The sequence below is a fragment of the Hesperophylax consimilis genome, chromosome 16, assembly GCF_061612785.1.
Source record: "Hesperophylax consimilis isolate HC1 chromosome 16, BYU_Hcon_1.0, whole genome shotgun sequence".
Classification (NCBI taxonomy): Eukaryota; Metazoa; Arthropoda; class Insecta; order Trichoptera; family Limnephilidae; genus Hesperophylax; species Hesperophylax consimilis.
In genome coordinates this window covers 35,490,978-35,512,120 of record NC_142851.1, presented here as the reverse complement: position 1 = coordinate 35,512,120, position 21,143 = coordinate 35,490,978, and the positions used below count along the sequence as shown (strand labels likewise).

The 21,143-nt window shown below is 37.8% G+C and overlaps 1 protein-coding gene across 1 annotated transcript; it reads left to right on the top strand.

Annotated features, from left to right (window-relative positions):
• The first annotated feature begins 620 nt into the window (after positions 1-620).
• LOC149417136 (uncharacterized) lies at positions 621-20,890 on the top strand. Its single transcript, XM_089640784.1, has 6 exons — positions 621-844; positions 2,766-2,789; positions 11,545-11,753; positions 13,969-14,080; positions 15,868-16,023; positions 18,940-20,890. The coding sequence occupies exons 1-6, from the start codon at positions 787-789 to the stop codon at positions 19,320-19,322; spliced, it is 942 nt and encodes a 313-aa protein (XP_089496910.1). The 5' UTR covers positions 621-786; the 3' UTR covers positions 19,323-20,890.
• The last annotated feature ends 253 nt before the right edge of the window (positions 20,891-21,143 follow it).

Sequence of the window (21,143 nt, the reverse complement as noted above, 5' to 3'; positions counted from 1 at the left end):
TCATGATGGTTGAAACTTTGGAGTCTACGATGGAAATGAATTTAGGGTCGTCATAGATCGTGGTTGGGGAAAATTGTTCTTTCTCAAAAGTGTCGGCTTTGTCTCTGGAGTTTTGGGAAACTGTGCCTTTTGGACCCGTGGGGGAACTTATTGTGGTAGAGGATTTTAAAGTTTCCAGAAGGCTGTTTTGTCGTCATCAAGAGTGGAGATGAAGTCGAGCCATTGTTCGTCTCTGAATTTTTGGAGTTCGGTTTTTATCTGGTGGGTGAGGCGGTTCATGCGGATGCGATCGACCGGGTTTGAGAATTTTGTATACTTTTGATAAAGTAAAAGTATTTTTATTATTGTTGTTGAATTGAGTCTGTACGTTGGTGAGGCGTATTATAATATTCAACATAATATAAGCACACAGCCAAGGTAGGGATTTTCAGAAAGGTGCTTATCCAGTCACACACAGGTAATAATTAAATACCTATACCCACAATAAAATACCTTTCGGTTCGGCCCTGCTGTTACCTACAGGACTCTCAGCGGCTAATCGTCCGCTCCTGATCTGCCTTCATTTATCTGAATAATAAGATGTAATGTCTGAATGGAGAATCGAGGGCACGAGGAGTGTACGTGAATTAATAGCGTCCCGGCAGTGGCAGTTCCAGTATTGTGACGGGAGGTCACGGTTTACAGAGTAGGTATCTACCTACAGGCACTGGAGTGTGGAGTCAGGAGTGGCAGTCGTCCTGACAGAGGGACTAGAGAAGAGGCCAGGTACAGTAGGTACCGAGAAACATGAAGTTCTTCGTTGCCCTCGCGGTGGGGGTTGGATTTCTGGTGTGCGCAACTAATGGTCAGTTTTATTATCTTTTCATCTTATTATTCATCAATCTTCACTGCGAATCCGTTTACATTCTGAATAACAAAAAAAAGCTTTTCCTTTTGTTTCGGTTGGGTAAAATTAAAATATAATTATTAAATACTATAACAATATAAGCGTAAACTACTAATTGTTATAAGCCCTAGCTAGTTAGAGGATTACGAAAGAATCCATAAAATCAAAAAAAAAAAAGTATTTTTTAAATAAAAAAATTATGAACGCACGCAAGAAACCACTTTATAAAAATATTATTTAATGCCTAAAATTATTAATTACTGATGGTTTGCATTGATTACCTTTTTTCTTTTTAGTAAAATTATTCACACAATAAATAAAAAATAAGAGCAAAAGTGGTGCTCGATATTTTTAGACTCCCTTTTACCAAGCGATTGTTATGTCGATTGCCAATTTATATTCATAGTGATATAAATCACCCTGACAATGGAATATATTTTGTATAGGTACATCTATTTGAATTTGGAATGAATTGAATGAATGACTGAAAATCTTGGACCTAACCCAACCCACTTCCCGAGATCCGATCGAGCTGAAACTCTGCAGATAGTCTCGTTGTCGATGACAATGCAATTAATGGCAATCACACATACACACTAGAACATATACGCATTTCTCTGAAATTGGATGACATTACGTATTGATGAGACGAAAAAATTGAATCTGCTTTTTTATCTCCAACTGACCTTCAACTCTCCCTATAACCAACTAAAACTACCGAATCCGGTCTACGCGCACCGCTTATCGCGTTCTAATGGTGGAACAAGTTTCGACGAGATATTAGTACGCAGAAGCGCCTCTAACATTGCTCTATGCATTACGGCAAATAAAAAAATATAATGTCGGTCCCACCCGTTCAGGATTTGGCTGAGCTGTTAGCGCGGTTAAATCCAATCCCTGTGGGGAAAGGTTCAGTCCTCTTTCAAAAAAAAAAAATGAAATACATCCATGTTTTAATACAAATTAATAGACGTATTTAATACAAAGAGTTTGTTTTTACGGGTTGATTTTTGACTGGTGTTTTCCTCTTGGCTATTTTTCTCCCTGAAGGACTATGTCATCTTTGGGGATGTTATTTATATATATATATATTATATATTGTTGTGGAAGATTTACAGGTTATTTTATCACGATGACGTTATTATTTATAAAAGCAGCTATGGAAAATGCGTAAGTAGTGTTAACAATCCTGTTAAAAATTTTCATGTTTATGGTTTATCTAGCATTAGGTATATACGCCAAAAATAACAAAAAATGCAAAGATAAATAAAATATAAAGCATAATAAAAATGTAGAAAGAGAATAAAACGTAGTTGAAATTAGAATATTAAAATTTATAATAACACCACTTCGTAATAATAATCTAATACTTCACCATGACCTTCCTTGTTGGTTGGCAGTTGGAAAATATGCGAGATATCTATTTAATAGCTTTGTACAAAAACTGTGGAAAGGAATAGGCTCTGCCACACGCACACTTAGTACCCTTTGACCTCTCCAGCCGGACTCCCTCTATTCATCCTCTCTTTCCCTTCGTCAAAAAGACCCGGAAGTTTTGTAGTAAGTAACCTCAGAGAAACATGCAAGAAACGAGTTACACAATATTATAAAGATTATTTTGTTTATTTAGAAAACAGATGAAATCGAGGGTGACCGGGTATATCATCAAGATGACAGTTCAAAACACCTTCAAAAAATGATATAAAGTTATGCAAATTGATGAAACCAAAACTAGGTTAAATAGTTACCTATGTAACCTATTTTAACCACTTTTAATGATACTATATCACCTTTTAAAGGTGTGTTTAACTGTTATTTTGATGAAATATCATTAAACCGAAATCGAGAACCAATTTTAATCTGTGCAATTTTTTTTCAGGTATTCGACTTGGTGGCTTCAGAGGTAAGTCATTTTTTTAAATTAACATTTCTTGTTTAATACGCTTTCGAAAATCTAAAGACGCACTTTGTTCTCGATACACAGAAGACTCCTGTTTTTAAAAAATAACCTGTAGAAAATCGGAAACAAACCTTTTACGAAAAGTTAATTTTTTACTATATACACGGGAATTTAATATATTATTTGTTTTGGCCGTATAACCTGTCATTTACACCGTCACACAGTGGAGGATTTTGATGACTCAGCGTTCAACCATTTAATGGGTTTTTTATTAATTGAAATGTTTTTATTATTGAATGTAATACCTCAAACACACATAATAAAAATGCCAAATAAATGGACAAATGATATTTGAAAAATAATAATATTAAACTAAATACAGAACGTTATTTATATATATCTCATTAGGGAAAATTCACTAAGCCGTTAACATTAATTTACAATAATAAAGAATTTCTAATGATTTTGGAAAGTCACAAATTGAAAGAGAATCCCAAATAATAAACATCAGACTATTAATAAATGTACAAGGCATTTAATCTTTTCCAGACAGTGGGGAATAACAGATTAATAAAGGGGGTAATTTCACACAATGGGGTACTTAATAATCCTTTTCAATTAATTATTATTTCAAAGTTTTACATTACTAACGTGAAAATAATGTGTTGAATATGTGACTCACAACCAACTAATTTAAATACCGGCTAACAAAATTCTACAACTATAATTTTAGACTCGAGATTTGGTACAAGTTTTGGTACAGCGTGAGTGTGAATACTGAAACTGAGTAATGTGGTGGCATTTCTTTGAGGGTAGTCTCGGCAAACCGGCTAAAGGACCGGGTGCTCGGGCTCGTTGTCTCGGCTGCTCGTCGCGCTCATTCTCGTCGGGACTGCCCCGTGATAGTGGGGTAAACTGTCCTCGTTACGCGGCTTGTATATTTTCTTGTTTTAATCATACTTATACCTGTAAATATTGTTTTATTTCTTTATTATTTCACTTTAGATGCTAATCCATCAGGCGAACACATCTCTGATCTGTCCTTATTTTGAGTTACTATGAATAAACTATTATTTCACGTCCCTCACTCAAAAACTAACTTCAGAAAGACATGTATAAAATACAATAATATATTTGCAGGCGCTGATATTTTCCATTTGTCCTTGGTTCAGTTTACTAAATGCATATTGGAGAAAATTAAATCAAATTGTTAGTTTAGTTTTTTAAATTTTATTTATTTTATAGATTTTATAAATATTAAATATTTTAACTACCATACTAGGCTAATGCCCGTGTTATGGTAGCTATACTAATTAATTATTAATTCCTCTTCCCCTGCTGTGTATAAGGCATTTAATGCTATGTATACATACGCGATCCGAACTACTGATCTGAACCTCAACTTATGGGAAAGGAACAACGCAACCGCAAATGGCGCGAAACGCCGCTTGCAGTTGCTTCGTTCATTTTCCGTAATTTGTGGCTCGGTTCGCGTTTAGGTTCGCAAATGTATACGTGCCATCAGATATCTCATTTATTTTCATTAACCCTTAAATGCATGACTTTTTTATTTAAAAAAATATATATTTTTGCATTCTTTTTATAAATTAAAAATAGGGAAAAATAATTTAAAAAATATTTATCCATAAATTCTGTTTATTTTGAGAAAAACTTTATTATATCAAATGTGAAACACTATGCATCCATGTCTTAAAAAATGCTCTTACCTAATGTTACAAAAATAATAATCAGTGAATAAAGCGAACTTATTAATGACTTATAAAATGAAGACAAATAAAAACAGGGGAAAGTATTAATTTAAATGAAATGCCGTAAAACAGTTTTTGTTCTTATTAAAAAATAGAGGGACTTTATACTTTTGGCAGTGGCAGTACGTCAGACCATTGCAGATAGATGCACAATAATATTTCCACAGGCTCCCAAGTCTGGTTCACTTTCAAGTCTTGGCAAGCAATTCTCTTGTCCAGAATAAAATTCAAAATTATAAGCGTAACCAGATACGCCACTCAATACAAAAAGTTTAGAACCCCATTTGTGGAGTTTCATGGGCATGTACCGTTTCATATAACTTCTTGCTTTAGTTGAACACATTTGTTCATCAACGCAAATATATTTTTCAATTGGAATTGATGCAAATCTTTGATTTAAGTCCGTGAGTAGAGGTCTGATTTTAAAAAGACGATTATGACCTGGATTTTCTCTCGGTAAGTGTTTTGTCCTTGAAATGGATAAATTGACGTATTTTATCAAATCGGTTGACAGTCATTGTTGATGCTATTGGTTCAAAATACAAATCACTGGACCAGTGGGACCGAATATTTAGTCCACGCATCAAAGAGGAATAAATACATATTCCGATAAATCTATGCAAATCAGTCGTAGTAATATTTGCAGGTCTTGAAACATCTTTTTGCAGAGCGTAGAGATTTGACTGTTCTAGTATTTTATTGATAATAGCATCTGTAAAAAAATATTTAAAAAAATCGAATGGGGTTTCCAATTCCATCAAATCCAAGGGCAATTGCCTGTTTCCTGTAAATTCCATGTCGGAGTCTTCAAGCTGCAGGTTTTTTTCTCCACAAAATTGACGATTTCAAAACTTTTGAAGTAGACGAAACGGGCGTTGTCGTTGTAATATAAGTTTGGCCACCAGATAAAACATTATGTACATTATCACCGTCAACATTATTTTGTAGATGATTCTCAACGTCTCCATCTCCCAAGTGGATATCTTCAGGTTCACTTTGATCACCTGAATCGTAATTTTCTACGGCGCAATAATTTTCATCAGCTATACTGTCATCATCCGTGAAATCCATTCCATCGTCACTGTCAGATAAGCGATTAATTATTTCGTCCAACTCCTTTTCGGATAAACCCCTCTTTGCCATTTTGAAACTACGTCATGCTATAATTAGTAATGACTAAATACAAATGTCAAAATATGGTCTTAGTGCATAGTGTTACATATATGATATAATAACGTTTTGTCAAATTTAGACTGTCAAAATACATAATACACATAAAATTTATATTTAAAACACAGAAACGTACCTTATTATTTGTGAAATAATATAATTACGATCCAACACGTCGAAAAAACACTATATTTTGATATAATACTGGACATCAAAATGCACACAATCTGTAACCTCCAACTCTCAAATTTAAAATCAAAATTTCAAATTATTGTGTGTAATCTATTGTAATTTTTCGACAACATTATTATGCAGAAATAATGTAAAAACAATACTGTAATACCAAAACCCACCAACAGATGTCAAAATGAAAAAAAAATAAAAAAAGCTAATTATATCAGATGTGTTACACTATGCAGTTAAGGGTTAACGTATTTTTATGTTTTCTGTAATTCAATGGGGAAACTTCACTAGTGTAACATGTCTCAAAAATTCGAAAACGTCTCAAAAATTTTCGAAAAGGTAGCCAAAAAGCAAATACAAAATTTTATTGGAATTAATAATATATTGAGTGACCAACAATTTGGATTACGCGCAAAAATAACCACGCAGGATTCAATCATAGATTCAACAAAAAAAATATATGAAGCACTGGACAAAGGCAAAAAATCTCTTGCAATTTTCATAGACCTAAGGAAAGCCTTTGACAGCATAAGTCACAAAAAATTACTATACAAGCTTAACGAAATCGGAATTATTGATAACGCTAACACGTGGATTAAAAGTTTCCTGAACTCTAGAAATCAATATGTAAAAATTAAAAATATTCTTAGTGAACCGGGCACAAGCGACTTTGGAATACCACAAGGCACGATTTTGGGCCCTCTTCTATTCATCTTATATGTTAATAATATCTTTGAATTACCAATAACAGGAAAACTTATTTCATATGCAGATGATACTGCAATTATATTCCAAGCAAATTCATGGAATGAACTTGAAACAACTGCTAATCATGATATCAATACCTTAAAAGAATGGTTTGACAAAAATGTATTAACATTAAACATTGAAAAAACCTATTATATACTTTTTAGTATAAATAACAAAAAAATACCTCCTATCGCCTTAAATATTAAAATTCATTCAAGAAAATGCGCCACTAAAATATTAACATGCCAAAATAATGATTGTCTATGCATAGCAAATAAAAAAGAAATAAAATATTTGGGTGTAATAATAGATAATAACCTTAAGTGGAAGACTCAAATAACCAATATTATAAATCGAAAACTCATATACATATTTATTAATTTAAGAAATATACTTAACTTAAAAATTCTTAAAAATATATACTACGCACTAGCCCATTCAATAATACAATACGGTATCGTTGCGTGGGGAGGAGCTTACAAAACCTCAATTTTGCCACTGGAAATTACCCAAAGACTAATAATAAAAATTATTACTAGGAAACCATCAGATTATTCAACCTCTCAACTTTTTCAAGACTTTCAAGTCCCGCCTTTAAAAAATACATAGGTATATAAAAAAATACGCTGCTTCAAATACACAAAGATTCTAAGAAGTCACACCACGCCATGGTACGCGTAGAGAGCAATAGACATAACACAGTGGGTCGCTTAAGTACGCCATTAATGCATACCAGTTTTGCACAACACTTCTACACATACAATGGAGTGATGTGGTTTAATCAATTGGGAATGGAACTGAGGTTGGAACCTGACTATAATAAATTCAAAAATAGACTAAACAATGATATCTTAAATAGTTTGGCTACCTAGAATCGCATTGGCAATTGATTAAGAATACTTAATTGACAGTTTCTTTTTTAAAATTTATTTTTTATTATATATATTTATAAATATTATTATTTTTTATCTATGCACGTATATATTGTGTTATAATTTTTAACTTTTAATTTTAATTTTTAATAAACTTCTCTATGTTCCCGCCTTTACACACGAATAATTTAACTCTCGTAAAGGTTATATATTGTATACATATATGTGTTTTTACAGTTTTTTTAATCAATGTTGCAGGCTTAATTACTCACGGTTAAAAACTAATAAAAAAATTTTAAAAAATAAAAATGTAAAATGTCATTATTTAGGTATATAAAATTCTAAAACTGTTTGTTTCCCCAATACACTAAAATAAACAAAAATAAAATATAAGTAAGCATACATTATTTCGTAATAATAACAATTATGCATGCAGGGACATTGGAGGGTCTAGAATCGTTTCAAAAATAAATGTATGTTTATAAAAAAAATTGAGTCCTGACGTGTGCGGCTAAGGAGGTTAAACAATCAGTGTCCTCATACAGCCTTTGGGAAATGATGGCTTTAAAATCTAAATACAGAAATCGTTTATAATTATAACTTGAAAATAATTTGCGTATGTGGGTATTTACTTAACTTACTTTCTATACGATCTACGTATAGAAAACCTTTTATGAGAAAAACAAACTCAACCGCCACGTTCGTAATGCATCAACACATCTTTATTAATAAGTTTATTGTGAAGTGTGTACGTGTAACACTTGATTATAACTTCAAATTTATTATTTTATATAATAATTTTTCATAAACGTTACATATTTTTTGACAGATTGGGACTTGCGACCAATTTAACCTGTGCGATTATATCCTTATAGGGTCGCGACCTCCAGGTCGAGAAATGGTGGTAAACTAACTAACTAACTAACCATCACGCCATTTCCCCGAAAGGGTAGGCAGAGAGGACGGACCCCCAAACTACTCGGTCTTGGCACACACTTCTTACCTCATTAACATCCATACAACGTCTCATACATACTCTTCTATTATTCCGACTCTTGACACTCTCGACTCGAGTATCTGATTCGTTGGATCGCGCCATGCCTTCCTCGAGCGTCCCCGACTTCTGCTACCATTTTTATTCGCATCATATATTCTCCTTACACTCATTTCTTCGCTCATTCGCTCTATATGTCCAAACCATCTAAGCGTCCCTTTCTTAATCTTACTCATTACGCTTGACATCAGTCATGCACTCTTTGTGGATCTTCACATTTCTCACACGATCATACATGGTTTTATCACACATACGCCTCAGGGATCTCATTTCAACAGCATTAAGTCTACTTTCATACTTTCTCTGCCAGTTCCATGCCTCACTTTCATACATCAGGGTAGGAACAAGCATTCCATTGTGGACTTCTAAGTTCGCTTCTTTAGACAATGTTTTGTTAGCGCCAACTGCGTTTAGTCCTCCATTAATGGAGTTACCTGCATTTACCCTTCTTTCAATATCTCTGTCAGCCTTCCCATCTCTCTAGAACATACTTCCTAAATACACAAACTCATCCACCTGCTCCATGTATTCCCCATTCACAACTATATTGCACACTGTTTTCGTACCCTCTCTTTCAAACACCATGACTTTAGACTTAGGTACTTACATTCATCATTAACTCATTCTTCATAGTTCATCTTAGACACGGGAGACTGTAGATCTTCCATACTGTTAGCAATCAGCACCGCATCATCAGCACACAACAGGCTACATACTTTCAGATTACTCAAATTCGCGCCCAATCCCACCTCTTTCAATTTAAAAAAAAAATTAATATGGGTACGAAGATGAGTAGTACTTACTTATCCAATAATTCGTTGAATCTATTCACTATCGCATTAATACTGGCAGCAACTCAATAATGTACTTAATGTCTCAGTTCAGGAAAAATATATCTGTCATACATTTAGCTCTTTGTGTCTGTTAAGCTAACGTTTCAATGTAAATCAAATGACGTCCGACGCCATTCATAATAATAATAACAACTAGTAACAACTCGGCCACTTACCACATAAGGTGGACTATAATCACTACCTAACCTAACTCGTATAATACAAGACACGCGACGTCAACCATTGCTTATTAGGGCAAGCTTTATTATCCATTAGAAGATCTTGGAACTTACTCAAGTACTTATCTATCAGTGACATATAGTCCACAAAGGATGAAATGCTGTGCCACAAAAACAAAAATAAATATTAAAAGTTCATAAAATATTTTAAAATTTCCAAGAAATAGGTAAGATACTTGTAGACTCATTTATTCCGTTGGCAACAATAATCATCGAAATATGACGTCTATAAAATATAAAAAAATAGATTAACCCTCCCAATCTCATACCTAATTTCCACCTAAAAATAACACCACTTCCGATGCCTCGCTTCGGAAGCCGGATATAAATGCAAGTTCCCTACAATATAAAAGAGAGCATAACGATGTCCCTCAAATTCCATTATTTAAATTGTTTATTTATTGACCAATAGCCATCCTGAAAAGCATCGCGTAATGGGTCTTGTACACGTTCGCCCAATACATTGGACCAACGTGTGAACGCCGTCGCCAAAGTTGGGCCCAACGTTGGGGCAAATGTTGGCAGGTTAAAAGGGTCATGTCGTTTAGGCGTCAACTCTCAAATGGCGCATTTTAAATGGTTACAGAAAATTTATTCGTCAACATAAAAATAAAATAAATATACCTTCACTATCGTAATTTGTTTAGAGAATAAAAAAAAACAATAAAAACCCTATTCAGGGGCCAATGAGACTACGGGATCTTCTTTTCAATGTTTATAGAAAACCTACATTTGCTGATACGCTAATTAATAGTACTTCAAACCATCACATTTCCTGTAAACATTCTTCCTTCCATTCTTTAGTCCACAGACTTATCACTATTCCTCTACATAACATTAACTTTATTGAAGAACTCTCTGTAATCAAAGCTATTGTAACAAATGACGGATACAACACCTTAATTGATAGATCCTTGCAAAAACTACGATTCATATCTACTAATGTATCAAGAGAGCTGAGTCAATCAAAACCATGGTTGGCGTATCTTATTCATTTATTTATTTTTCATCCTCAAGAAATAGACTCTTCCTATACTAATAACAACCTGGCTAAACCTTTGATCAATTCCTTTGAATCCCAAATGTCAAAACAAAGAAAATTACTTGAGCCATTTTGAAAAAATGTTAAAACGAGGGTGGTTGAACAGTGTAGGTTTTTTAGAATTTGCAACACAGAACTATTTTCATTTATTTTCAGGTATAGATATACTGTATAGAAATGGGATTTGGGTGAGTCTGAATAACCTAGAAGCTTTTGAAATTAATAAAGCCTTAGAAATAAATAAAACCAATTTATTAAATAAACAATTAGATTTATCAAATAGCTCAATTTTAAACCTTTTCCCCAAACCTACACCAATGTTCATGTTCTCTCTACCTCTTGTATGTTACATGTAAACTGGAACTCTGTAATTAATTTGGTATGTTTTATAAAACCACGATAAAGGATCAGGTCGAACCGAAACCGGTTGATTTAAATATTTTACTCAAATAAAGTGGCATTCAAACTAAGTTATTTTATTAAAATTTACTCGCCCTGTTTAAATAATACTTGGTCGATGTGAGATGATAATAAAAGTGCCATTTTCAAATTTTCAATGTACAATTCGTAACCGAACTTACTACACACCCGAAAAACTATACGCAGCCTTCCTTTGGTCAGTTGGTCAGTGTAGTAAATGTATATTACACAGTACCTACCTGCGCAGTAAAAACTGCAAATAAATGATTTTATTATGCTCTGGGTAGGTAGGTACCGTAAATAGGAACCTACTTCTTTGGTTAGAGAATTATGTATGAGTAGAGAATTCGTTCATTCAAACACGTGTCGTTCAGGGTCAAGGAATGTCAATGGACGATCTCATGGTTTATTATTAATTAATTACAGTAAAGCACGCGTGGTCCGGAGCTTTAAAGAACAAAGAGAACTTCTTCGACATCCCCCGCAATGCACTGGACGCGGAGGCTGCGGGCTTCAGGGAGGTGGAGAGACCCACTGACATGGGGCTGGAGGTCTGCATGCGCTGCCTCGAGGGGGACGTCAGGGTGTGTCCACTGTACGACAAGGAGGGCTGGATCGCCGGACTACAGATTGCGGTGAGCTGGTTACGGGGGTGACACGGGCTGGAGGTCTGCATGCGCTGCCTCGAGGAGGACGTCAGGGTGTGTTCGCTGTACGACAAGGAGGGCTGGATCGCCGGACTACAGATTGCGGTGAGCTGGTTACGGGGGTGACACGGGCTGGAGGTCTGCATGCGCTGCCTCGAGGGGGACGTCAGGGTGTGTCCGCTGTACGACAAGGAGGGCTGGATCGCCGGACTACAGATTGCGGTGAGCTGGTTACGGGGGTGACACGGGCTGGAGGTCTGCATGCGCTGCCTCGAGGGGGACGTCAGGGTGTGTCCGCTGTACGACAAGGAGGGCTGGATCGCCGGACTACAGATTGCGGTGAGCTGGTTACGGGGGTGACACGGGCTGGAGGTCTGCATGCGCTACCTCGAGGGGGACGTCAGGGTGTGTTCGCTGTACGACAAGGAGGGCTGGATCGCCGGACTACAGAATGCGGTGAGCTGATTACGGGGGTGACACGGGCTGGAGGTCTGCATGCGCTGTCTCGAGGGGGACGTCAGGGTGTGTCCGCTGTACGACAAGGAGGGCTGGATCGCCGGACTACAGATTGCGGTGAGCTGGTTACGGGGGTGACACGGGCTGGAGGTCTGCACGCGCTGCCTCGAGGGGGACGTCAGGGTGTGTCCGCTGTACGACAAGGAGGGCTGGATCGCCGGACTACAGATTGCGGTGAGCTGGTTACGGGGGTGACACGGGCTGGAGGTCTGCATGCGCTGCCTCGAGGGGGACGTCAGGGTGTGTCCGCTGTACGACAAGGAGGGCTGGATCGCCGGACTACAGATTGCGGTGAGCTGGTTACGGGGGTGACACGGGCTGGAGGTCTGCATGCGCTACCTCGAGGGGGACGTCAGGGTGTGTTCGCTGTACGACAAGGAGGGCTGGATCGCCGGACTACAGAATGCGGTGAGCTGATTACGGGGGTGACACGGGCTGGAGGTCTGCATGCGCTGTCTCGAGGGGGACGTCAGGGTGTGTCCGCTGTTCGACAAGGAGGGCTGGATCGCCGGACTACAGATTGCGGTGAGCTGGTTACGGGGGTGACACGGGCTGGAGGTCTGCATGCGCTGCCTCGAGGGGGACGTCAGGGTGTGTTCGCTGTACGACAAGGAGGGCTGGATCGCCGGACTACAGATTGCGGTGAGCTGGTTACGGGGGTGACACGGGCTGGAGGTCTACATGCGCTGCCTCGAGGGGGACGTCAGGGTGTGTCCGCTGTACGACAAGGAGGGCTGGATCGCCGGACTACAGATTGCGGTGAGCTGGTTACGGGGGTGACACGGGCTGGAGGTCTGCATGCGCTGCCTCGAGGGGGACGTCAGGGTGTGTCCGCTGTACGACAAGGAGGGCTGGATCGCCGGACTACAGATTGCGGTGAGCTGGTTACGGGGGTGACACGGGCTGGAGGTCTGCATGCGCTGCCTCGAGGGGGACGTCAGGGTGTGTCCGCTGTACGACAAGGAGGGCTGGATCGCCGGACTACAGATTGCGGTGAGCTGGTTACGGGGGTGACACGGGCTGGAGGTCTGCATGCGCTGCCTCGAGGGGGACGTCAGGGTGTGTTCGCTGTACGACAAGGAGGGCTGGATCGCCGGACTACAGATTGCGGTGAGCTGGTTACGGGGGTGACACGGGCTGGAGGTCTGCATGCGCTGCCTCGAGAGGGAAGTCAGAGTGTGTTCGCTGTACGACAAGGAGGGCTGGATCGCCGGACTACAGAATGCGGTGAGCTGATTACGGGGGTGACACGGGCTGGAGGTCTGCATGCGCTGTCTCGAGGGGGACGTCAGGGTGTGTCCGCTGTACGACAAGGAGGGCTGGATCGCCGGACTACAGATTGCGGTGAGCTGGTTACGGGGGTGACACGGGCTGGAGGTCTGCATGCGCTGCCTCGAGGGGGACGTCAGGGTGTGTTCGCTGTACGACAAGGAGGGCTGGATCGCCGGACTACAGATTGCGGTGAGCTGGTTACGGGGGTGACACGGGCTGGAGGTCTACATGCGCTGCCTCGAGGGGGACGTCAGGGTGTGTCCGCTGTACGACAAGGAGGGCTGGATCGCCGGACTACAGATTGCGGTGAGCTGGTTACGGAGGTGACACGGGCTGGGGGTTCCTAAGGATGTTTTATTTGACCACTTCGTGTGATATATATTTATATAGTGTATAAAAAGATGTCTCTGTCCAGATCCCGGTACAGGATCTGCAGGACCTGCCGTACGAGGTGGACAAGAAGATGATTAAGAAGACAATCCTCGGCGAGAGCTACTGGACCACAACGCACTACGTCGTCTCTCCAGGTAAGCTTACAGCCTGATTACTTCCTCCTGGAAGGTCACGATCATCCATCCACCATCTTGAGTCGAGCCATATCAAGAATCAAAATAACAGAAGGGTGTGCGAGACGATGTATGAAGCAAGAAGTGTGTGCCAAGACAGAGTTGTTTGGCCGTCTATCCTCTCTGCCTGTCCCTGATGAGAAACGGCGTGATGGTTAGTTTGTTATAGAAAGTCATGAATAGTGATGAAATAATTACTAATTATTGAAGACAATATTAACAATTCTTAAACGAAAAATCAGATAAAGATTCGGCCGCATTTTGGACTTGAACCCTGGACCCTTGCCTTGTCGGGGCGCATAATAGAATATATTTATCTGGATTATATTATATTTTTATGTCTAGATTGCATTTAGTTCGAGTTGAATCTTTCGATCATACATAAAGACAGCAGCAAAGAAAATGTTGGTAGTTCTTATTCGAAGTATGGTACAGTTTAATATGACCGAAGAATCGCTAATGTTGTCTTTAATTTCAGTGGTTCAGAGTGGTTTCAGTTTCAGTCTGTAATTGGTGTCAGTATAGTCTAAAATTGAACACTAAAGCGAAGGCAACCGAATACAAAGTTGAGCCTTAGTGTGTCAAGACATCCACAGCTGATGCGAGTCGATTTTATGGTATTTTAATCCTTAAAATGCTCCTCTAGCCTTCAATTTTTTTTAATCGCTTGGCAAGGTAATATTGTATCTTAATATTATTCTATCTTGTCGTTTCGCTACTTACAAATATGTTTTTTATCTGTGAAAAAGCGCGTCACAAAATTTAATGTAAACTATTTAAAAAAATGTTTTTGAGAGTCCATAGAAAGTACTGTATTTATTAACGAGAAAGCCTCATATGACTTCTGGTTTATTGTGAAGAAAGTTTATTTAGCAGAAAAATATAATAAATCTCCAGAATATTTTCGTACGACTTCATTACAATATATTAAAAACATTTCTCTGAATATAAGTAGCCATCCCGGGGAAACTATACAGGATAGATATAAACACATTATCTGGTAAGAATTTACAATTTACAAAAACATGATTTTGCATTAAACAAGTAATAACTTACTAAAATAGTTTCAACTAGTGTACGGCGGGCAATTGGCATTTCCCCGGCATTCTAAGGCTGATTTTAGTGTCACGCTCACCGTCAGCGCTCATAGCTCAGCGCGTAGTTCGTCAGCGCTGAGGCTCAGCGTGGCTCGTTTCAGTGTCGTACTGACCGCCTTACTGTACAGTCGAAGACCAAAATGCGGAGTGTATTAGTTATTGCTGCTTTGTACTACCTATCCCAAAAAAATAAAAACCGGCGACGACGAAGACTCCATGTTCATCCATTGATTGAGCAGAGAGCCGTTGCTGGAGACTTTGTCTTGTTATATGGCGAACCTCATCGATAACTCGACCTGTATCCACTTCTCGATTCGCCATGACTGTACAAGCGATTACGTCAGCTCCGCTTGACACTAGAACGCTTGCTGAAAGCAGAGGCGCTCGTGCGATCGTCAGCGCCGACAGCTACGCGGCGCTGACGCGCGACGCGTACGGCCGCGTAGCTATCAGCGCTGACCACCTTGCGCGCTGATAGCTACGCGTCATTCAAAAACGCTTCCTAGAAGTTCATATATCTCGACCATCAGCGCCGACGGTGCGCGTGCGGTCGGCGTGACACTAAAATCAGCCTAAGGGTTGAGGAACTGCGGACGGGAGCGAGTAGGTACTACATTATATAATTTTAGTTTTAATGACATACTTTTGCAGATACCATCAAGCTCGGAGGGCGGCGAGGACCCATCGGAGAGACGATTGAAGGCATCTGGGTGCAGAACGGGAATGGGCTGATGCAGATCCCGCTGGGGGAGAGCGAGCTGGCGACGCAGACACTCTTCAAGAAACAGAACTGCATTCCGAATATGGGTACCTACCATTCTTCATACATTTCTTTATCTAGAAGGAATGGGTACATTTCAGAAACAGAATTAAGTACCTGCCGAACTTATAACATATTTTGATTTCCGAGTTTATAGTATATTTGAAGATTTTATTTATTTATTTCACATTTGATACAGACTCGACTATAGCCTAGTCAACGTTAGTTTTTAACAAGGCAGATGGTTGATAAACAAAACTAAGTATGCAGTAATGTTGTGATTTTTAATGGTTTTGTATGTTGGTTTATTAGGTAAATATAATAATTATACAGGGAAAAAGAAACCTCTTTGTCATCCCCATTATTCTTTCTGAAACACCTCACTGTAACGACCTTTAGTCAAATTAAAATAAATAATGTGGAATATGAATGACAAACTATGCATAATTCCCGACAATTTACTCGGAAATCATTAAAGGCATTGGTAATGAAAATAAAAGCTATTTGATTTTCATTGTATATTTAACAATGCCTTCGGAAGGCGGAATAGCTTTCACGCATAATAGCAATTACAAAGCAGAACTTCTTTATAAATTAACTGCCACAAAGTGGCTAGTGCTAAGTGTTAAAATGTTGTAACTATAAAATGGTAAGAGCTGGTAAATTCCAAAAAAAAACAGTTTCTTTATAAGTTTCTGGGGATGAAGAAGTTTGAGGTAGTATTCTCTTTTGTTTACTATTTATATAATAGATAATATAAGCAATTTTTAAACGAAAATTTGAAAAAGAAAAGATACAAGAAAAAAGAAAACAAAATGTCGCATCTAAGACTTGAACCCAGAACCTTCGCCTCGCTGGGGCGCTGCTCTACCAACTGAGCTAATGGGACATTAAACTGTTGCATTTTCGAATAACTACTAACATTATCTTCATTTGAAATTTACACTTCGTTGACTGGCCTAAAACAGGATCCATTCCTAGTTGGCTAGTCAAAGTTTCCGCATGTTTTATTGTATGATTTTTATGTGAAATTTATTATTATTATTATTTTCCGACCGCACATTTTTATTGGCTGCTATCTTTATGTACGCTTGCAAGATGTGATGCAAAATGATGTAACTTCAAATTATGTTTTGTAGATACAACATTTTAATATCAGGCCATTGGAATTATTTAATCCAGAGTTTCTCAAAATAATTTGGCCAGCCGCTCATTTTCTAAGAAATAATTATGGCTATTCGATATTGAATGACAACTGATTTTTTTTTAATTGTTTTTTTAATCCTTTCCAATTTAGCCTCCCCCGATACCACCCACCAATTTTTAGTTTTAGTTTTAGTAACGGGGTAACTATATTTCTTTAACGGTCTTTTTTAATTATAATTTTTATTGATAAATTAGCAGTATTTTTTATAAAACATTATTTGGTAATGTAAGCATCGCAGGTTGCTTTCCCGTGTTGGGACCCCTCATTATACAATTTTATTAGAAAAATATGTATTTAAATAAATAGGACCCTATTGAAACTAAGTTAAACTTAACGAACTTAAATTAAATATTAAGAAATTTAATAAATAATAAATTAATAAAAATAAAATCTTAAATAAGTAATAAAAATTGGCATTAAGAATGTATTTTTTTGATACACAACCGTACCGTACGCGAAGAAAACTTACTGATATAAAATATTGCTCATTTATTAAAAATCTGTTCAAATAACTCGTATTCCTGTTAAAAACGGGACTGCAGGCATTTAGCGAATGAATTGGTAGGTTTCCTAAAAAACTTTCGGTTGAACACGAATATGTTATTAGGATGTCGTAACTCGTATTCATAAAAATTCTAATATTGTAACATTTCGTCATTATATGCAGCGAAACGACACCTGAATGAACATGTGTTCCGATATATTCTGAATAGACTAATATTTTACTAAGAAATGGATTGCAATCACGTCTTTGACAGAATTTAAATAAATCAGCAATACTCATATGTGTAGTACCTACCTAGCTTTGAATATTTTTTTATTCTTTTAAGATAATTTTTTTGTCACATCGCCGTTTTTTCTCTTTAATCCGTATTTTTGATAGTGAAATGTTTTTTTGTGTCGAATAAGATCGTTGATAGATCTGGTATGTTTGGTGTCTTTGTCCAAAGCATGTGCTTATCGACGGAGCCGTTATGTTTTGTATGTACGCTCGTCTAACTGGTCTATTAATGTTAGTTTGTGGTTGTTGAAATTTGGTTTTTTGCTTTTGAAATGCGTCGAAGCGTAACCTGGCATCAAACGTTTTTTAAACTCTATAGTTCCTGAAAGAAAAAAATAAAAATGCTCCGATTGAAAAAAATAAATTATGTTATACTTGTGTGTATGTTAACCCTTTCACACCCACATTATTGTTTCCACATATATAAAATATGTAATGCTTGATAATACCTCAGAAATTTTTTGTTATCTTATTGATATCTCACCTTAAATGAAGTAATCAATGACGGCATAAATTCGATGAAACTCACAAACAGCATATGTCAAAATATTTATCGTTTTTGAGGCGGGAATTGGGATTTCAACTGCGCGCAAAAATAGACCCCACAGAAAAGATTACTAGCTATAAGAAAACAAAAATATGGCTTTTCTAAATCGCTACCGTTACGGTAAAAAAAATCACAAAGATCGTGTTAATTTGAATTAACATTGAGGGTGAAAGGGTTAACCAGTTTCCCGAGGTACCAGGAGTTTCCGTAGACCGTGTAGGTGTGTATAAAATATATCATAATTTATAGTAGGAGTGTTGTGACGAGGTAAGAGTCGGGTATTTCTACACAATCCGTTTCCACTTCCTTCAGTCTCACATTTCACAAATAGCGAAACGCCGCAATAGCGAGGGAGCCCAAACTAAAATATTCTGTATGCGTTGCTTATATAAAGCAATCGGAGTAATGTGTGCGTTACTTTGTGTCAGGGAGCCACTACTACTACAACATGACGGCGGAGCTGAACTGCCAGCAGCTGTTCCCGTACTTCGTGCTGGTGAAGCATCAGCGCGCCATCGGCATCGGCTGGCACCTCGTGGGGCGCACGCCAGAGCGGGGCCGCCACTGGTTCGAGTCGGCGTGCGCCCGGGGCGTGGAGATCACCATCCCCTCGGCCCCCGCCTGCCTGGGCGACTGGGTGCGCCAGCACGGCGCCGTGGGGCTGCACATCTACTACCTGGAGCAGCCGTGGGAGGTGCGCTGCCAGGACGGGGACAGTCTGCAGCCCATGTCCGTCGTCAACAAGTTCCTGCTCACCTCCGCCAGGTACTCCGGCAAGGTAGTGGATGAGATCAAGAAGCTCTTTGGTTAAACAGGCACCGTTTACCAGCACTTCCAGTTTCCATTAGTTCATAGCAAAAGATTCGTACATGCATAACTCGTATTGACTGGAAAAATGTGATCAACCAAAAGTCTACATACAACAAAGGTAACCACAAATTGTCATGAACTGACCGTTTAAAGCTCATGATAAGAATGCCCACTAGGTACAGGTAAAATACATAAATGGGGGTGTGATAAATAACATATTCGTGCATTCATTAATCTTTGGACATACTTGGCCGATTGTTAGTGAAAATAAAAGCTACATTTTACATAATTTTTAAATGATCATTTTACGTTAGTGAGTAAAGTTGTGATAAAATAAAGAACTGTAATATCTCTAAATGAGCTGAGTTAGCAACACTGATGCTGTTCGAGATAAAGTTCTTTGGCGGCTCCAATACAAAAGACAAGTCAAGTAATGACGTTAAAATACTACACCCTGCCATACTTTTGTACTGCCAAGCAATGACGTTACAATACTGCATCCCGCCATATTATATTTATACTGCCAAGCAATGAAGTTACAATATGCATCCCGCCATAAATCTATACTGCTAAGCAATGACGTTACAATACTACATCCTGTGATGCGTTTATACTGTCAAGCAATGTCGTTACAATAATACATCCTGTCATATATTTATACTGCCAAGCAATGACGTTACAATACTGCATCCCGCCATATTATATTTATACTGCCAAGCAATGAAGTTACAATATGCATCCCGCCATAAATCTATACTGCTAAGCAATGACGTTACAATACTACAGCCTGTCATATATTTATACTGCCAAGCAATGACTTTACAATACTACATCCTGTCAAATAGAATGTATGAATAAAGTTACAAGAATGCATTATTTTGTCATTAATTTTGTGCATTTTTGTACTATTTTACATGTAACAGCTTATGAGACTTGCAAAACATTACTACTTGACATAATATTCATATATTTTTTAAAATTGTTGAATATAATTATGTATCATCATCATAAACAAACATACCATTTTTTCGGGTATGGGTCTGTTTGTGAGTGATTGTAACGCTGGTTAAACTCTATTCTAATTAAGTGTCATTTTAGAATTTGAAACTTATTGTGTCAAGATTCTGATAAGCTAAAGTACCTACCTAAGAGTACATAATATTTTAACAGAAAATTATTATAATTTTTGATCATTTTTAAATTGGAACTGATGTGTTAAGAATTCAGACATAATTAGATATAACTAATATATAGTTTTATCCTTGTTTTAATGTATTATTGACATGAACGTTCATCTTCACAAATACTACAATTGCAATTCATATGATTTTTCCACAGACCTGCCAATAGAATTGATGTCAAAGTTAGTAATTCTTAAACTGAAATATAAGATCGATCAAAATGACCGAATTTAATTACGTCTCTCAATTGGTAGAGTGTTAGCCCGGTCTTATTATTTAAAATTTCATTGAGAGTTGTTAATATTGTTGGAATTATTTTAGATGGAGATACTTGGAATTATATTGTTATTATTTTTGTCAGGCAAATAAAAATGAGTGTTTTACCACCCACTTTTGTTGATTTCCCTTTCCACCTGAAAACATGTATTATTCTTCTAATCTAAATAGTATAAAACAAAGTCATTTTCCGCGTCTGTCTGTTTGTGCACTTAGTTTTTCTAAACTATGCAACGGAGTTTGATGGGGTTTTCACTATCATTTAGGAAATTTCTTCCGAAAGGTTTATGTATATAAAACATAAATATTATATTTATTGAAGGAAGAGAAAAGTCGAGTAACACCGGGTACTCGTCAGCCAGTTC

Bases quoted from the DNA above. Each gene is read 5' to 3' on its own strand.
- LOC149417136 (XM_089640784.1), top strand. From the start codon at position 787: ATGAAGTTCTTCGTTGCCCTCGCGGTGGGGGTTGGATTTCTGGTGTGC. The intron at 845-2,765 runs GTCAGTTTTATT...ATTTTTTTTCAG, and splicing joins TCTGGTGTGCGCAACTAATG to GTATTCGACTTGGTGGCTTC. The intron at 2,790-11,544 runs GTAAGTCATTTT...AATTAATTACAG, and splicing joins TCGACTTGGTGGCTTCAGAG to TAAAGCACGCGTGGTCCGGA.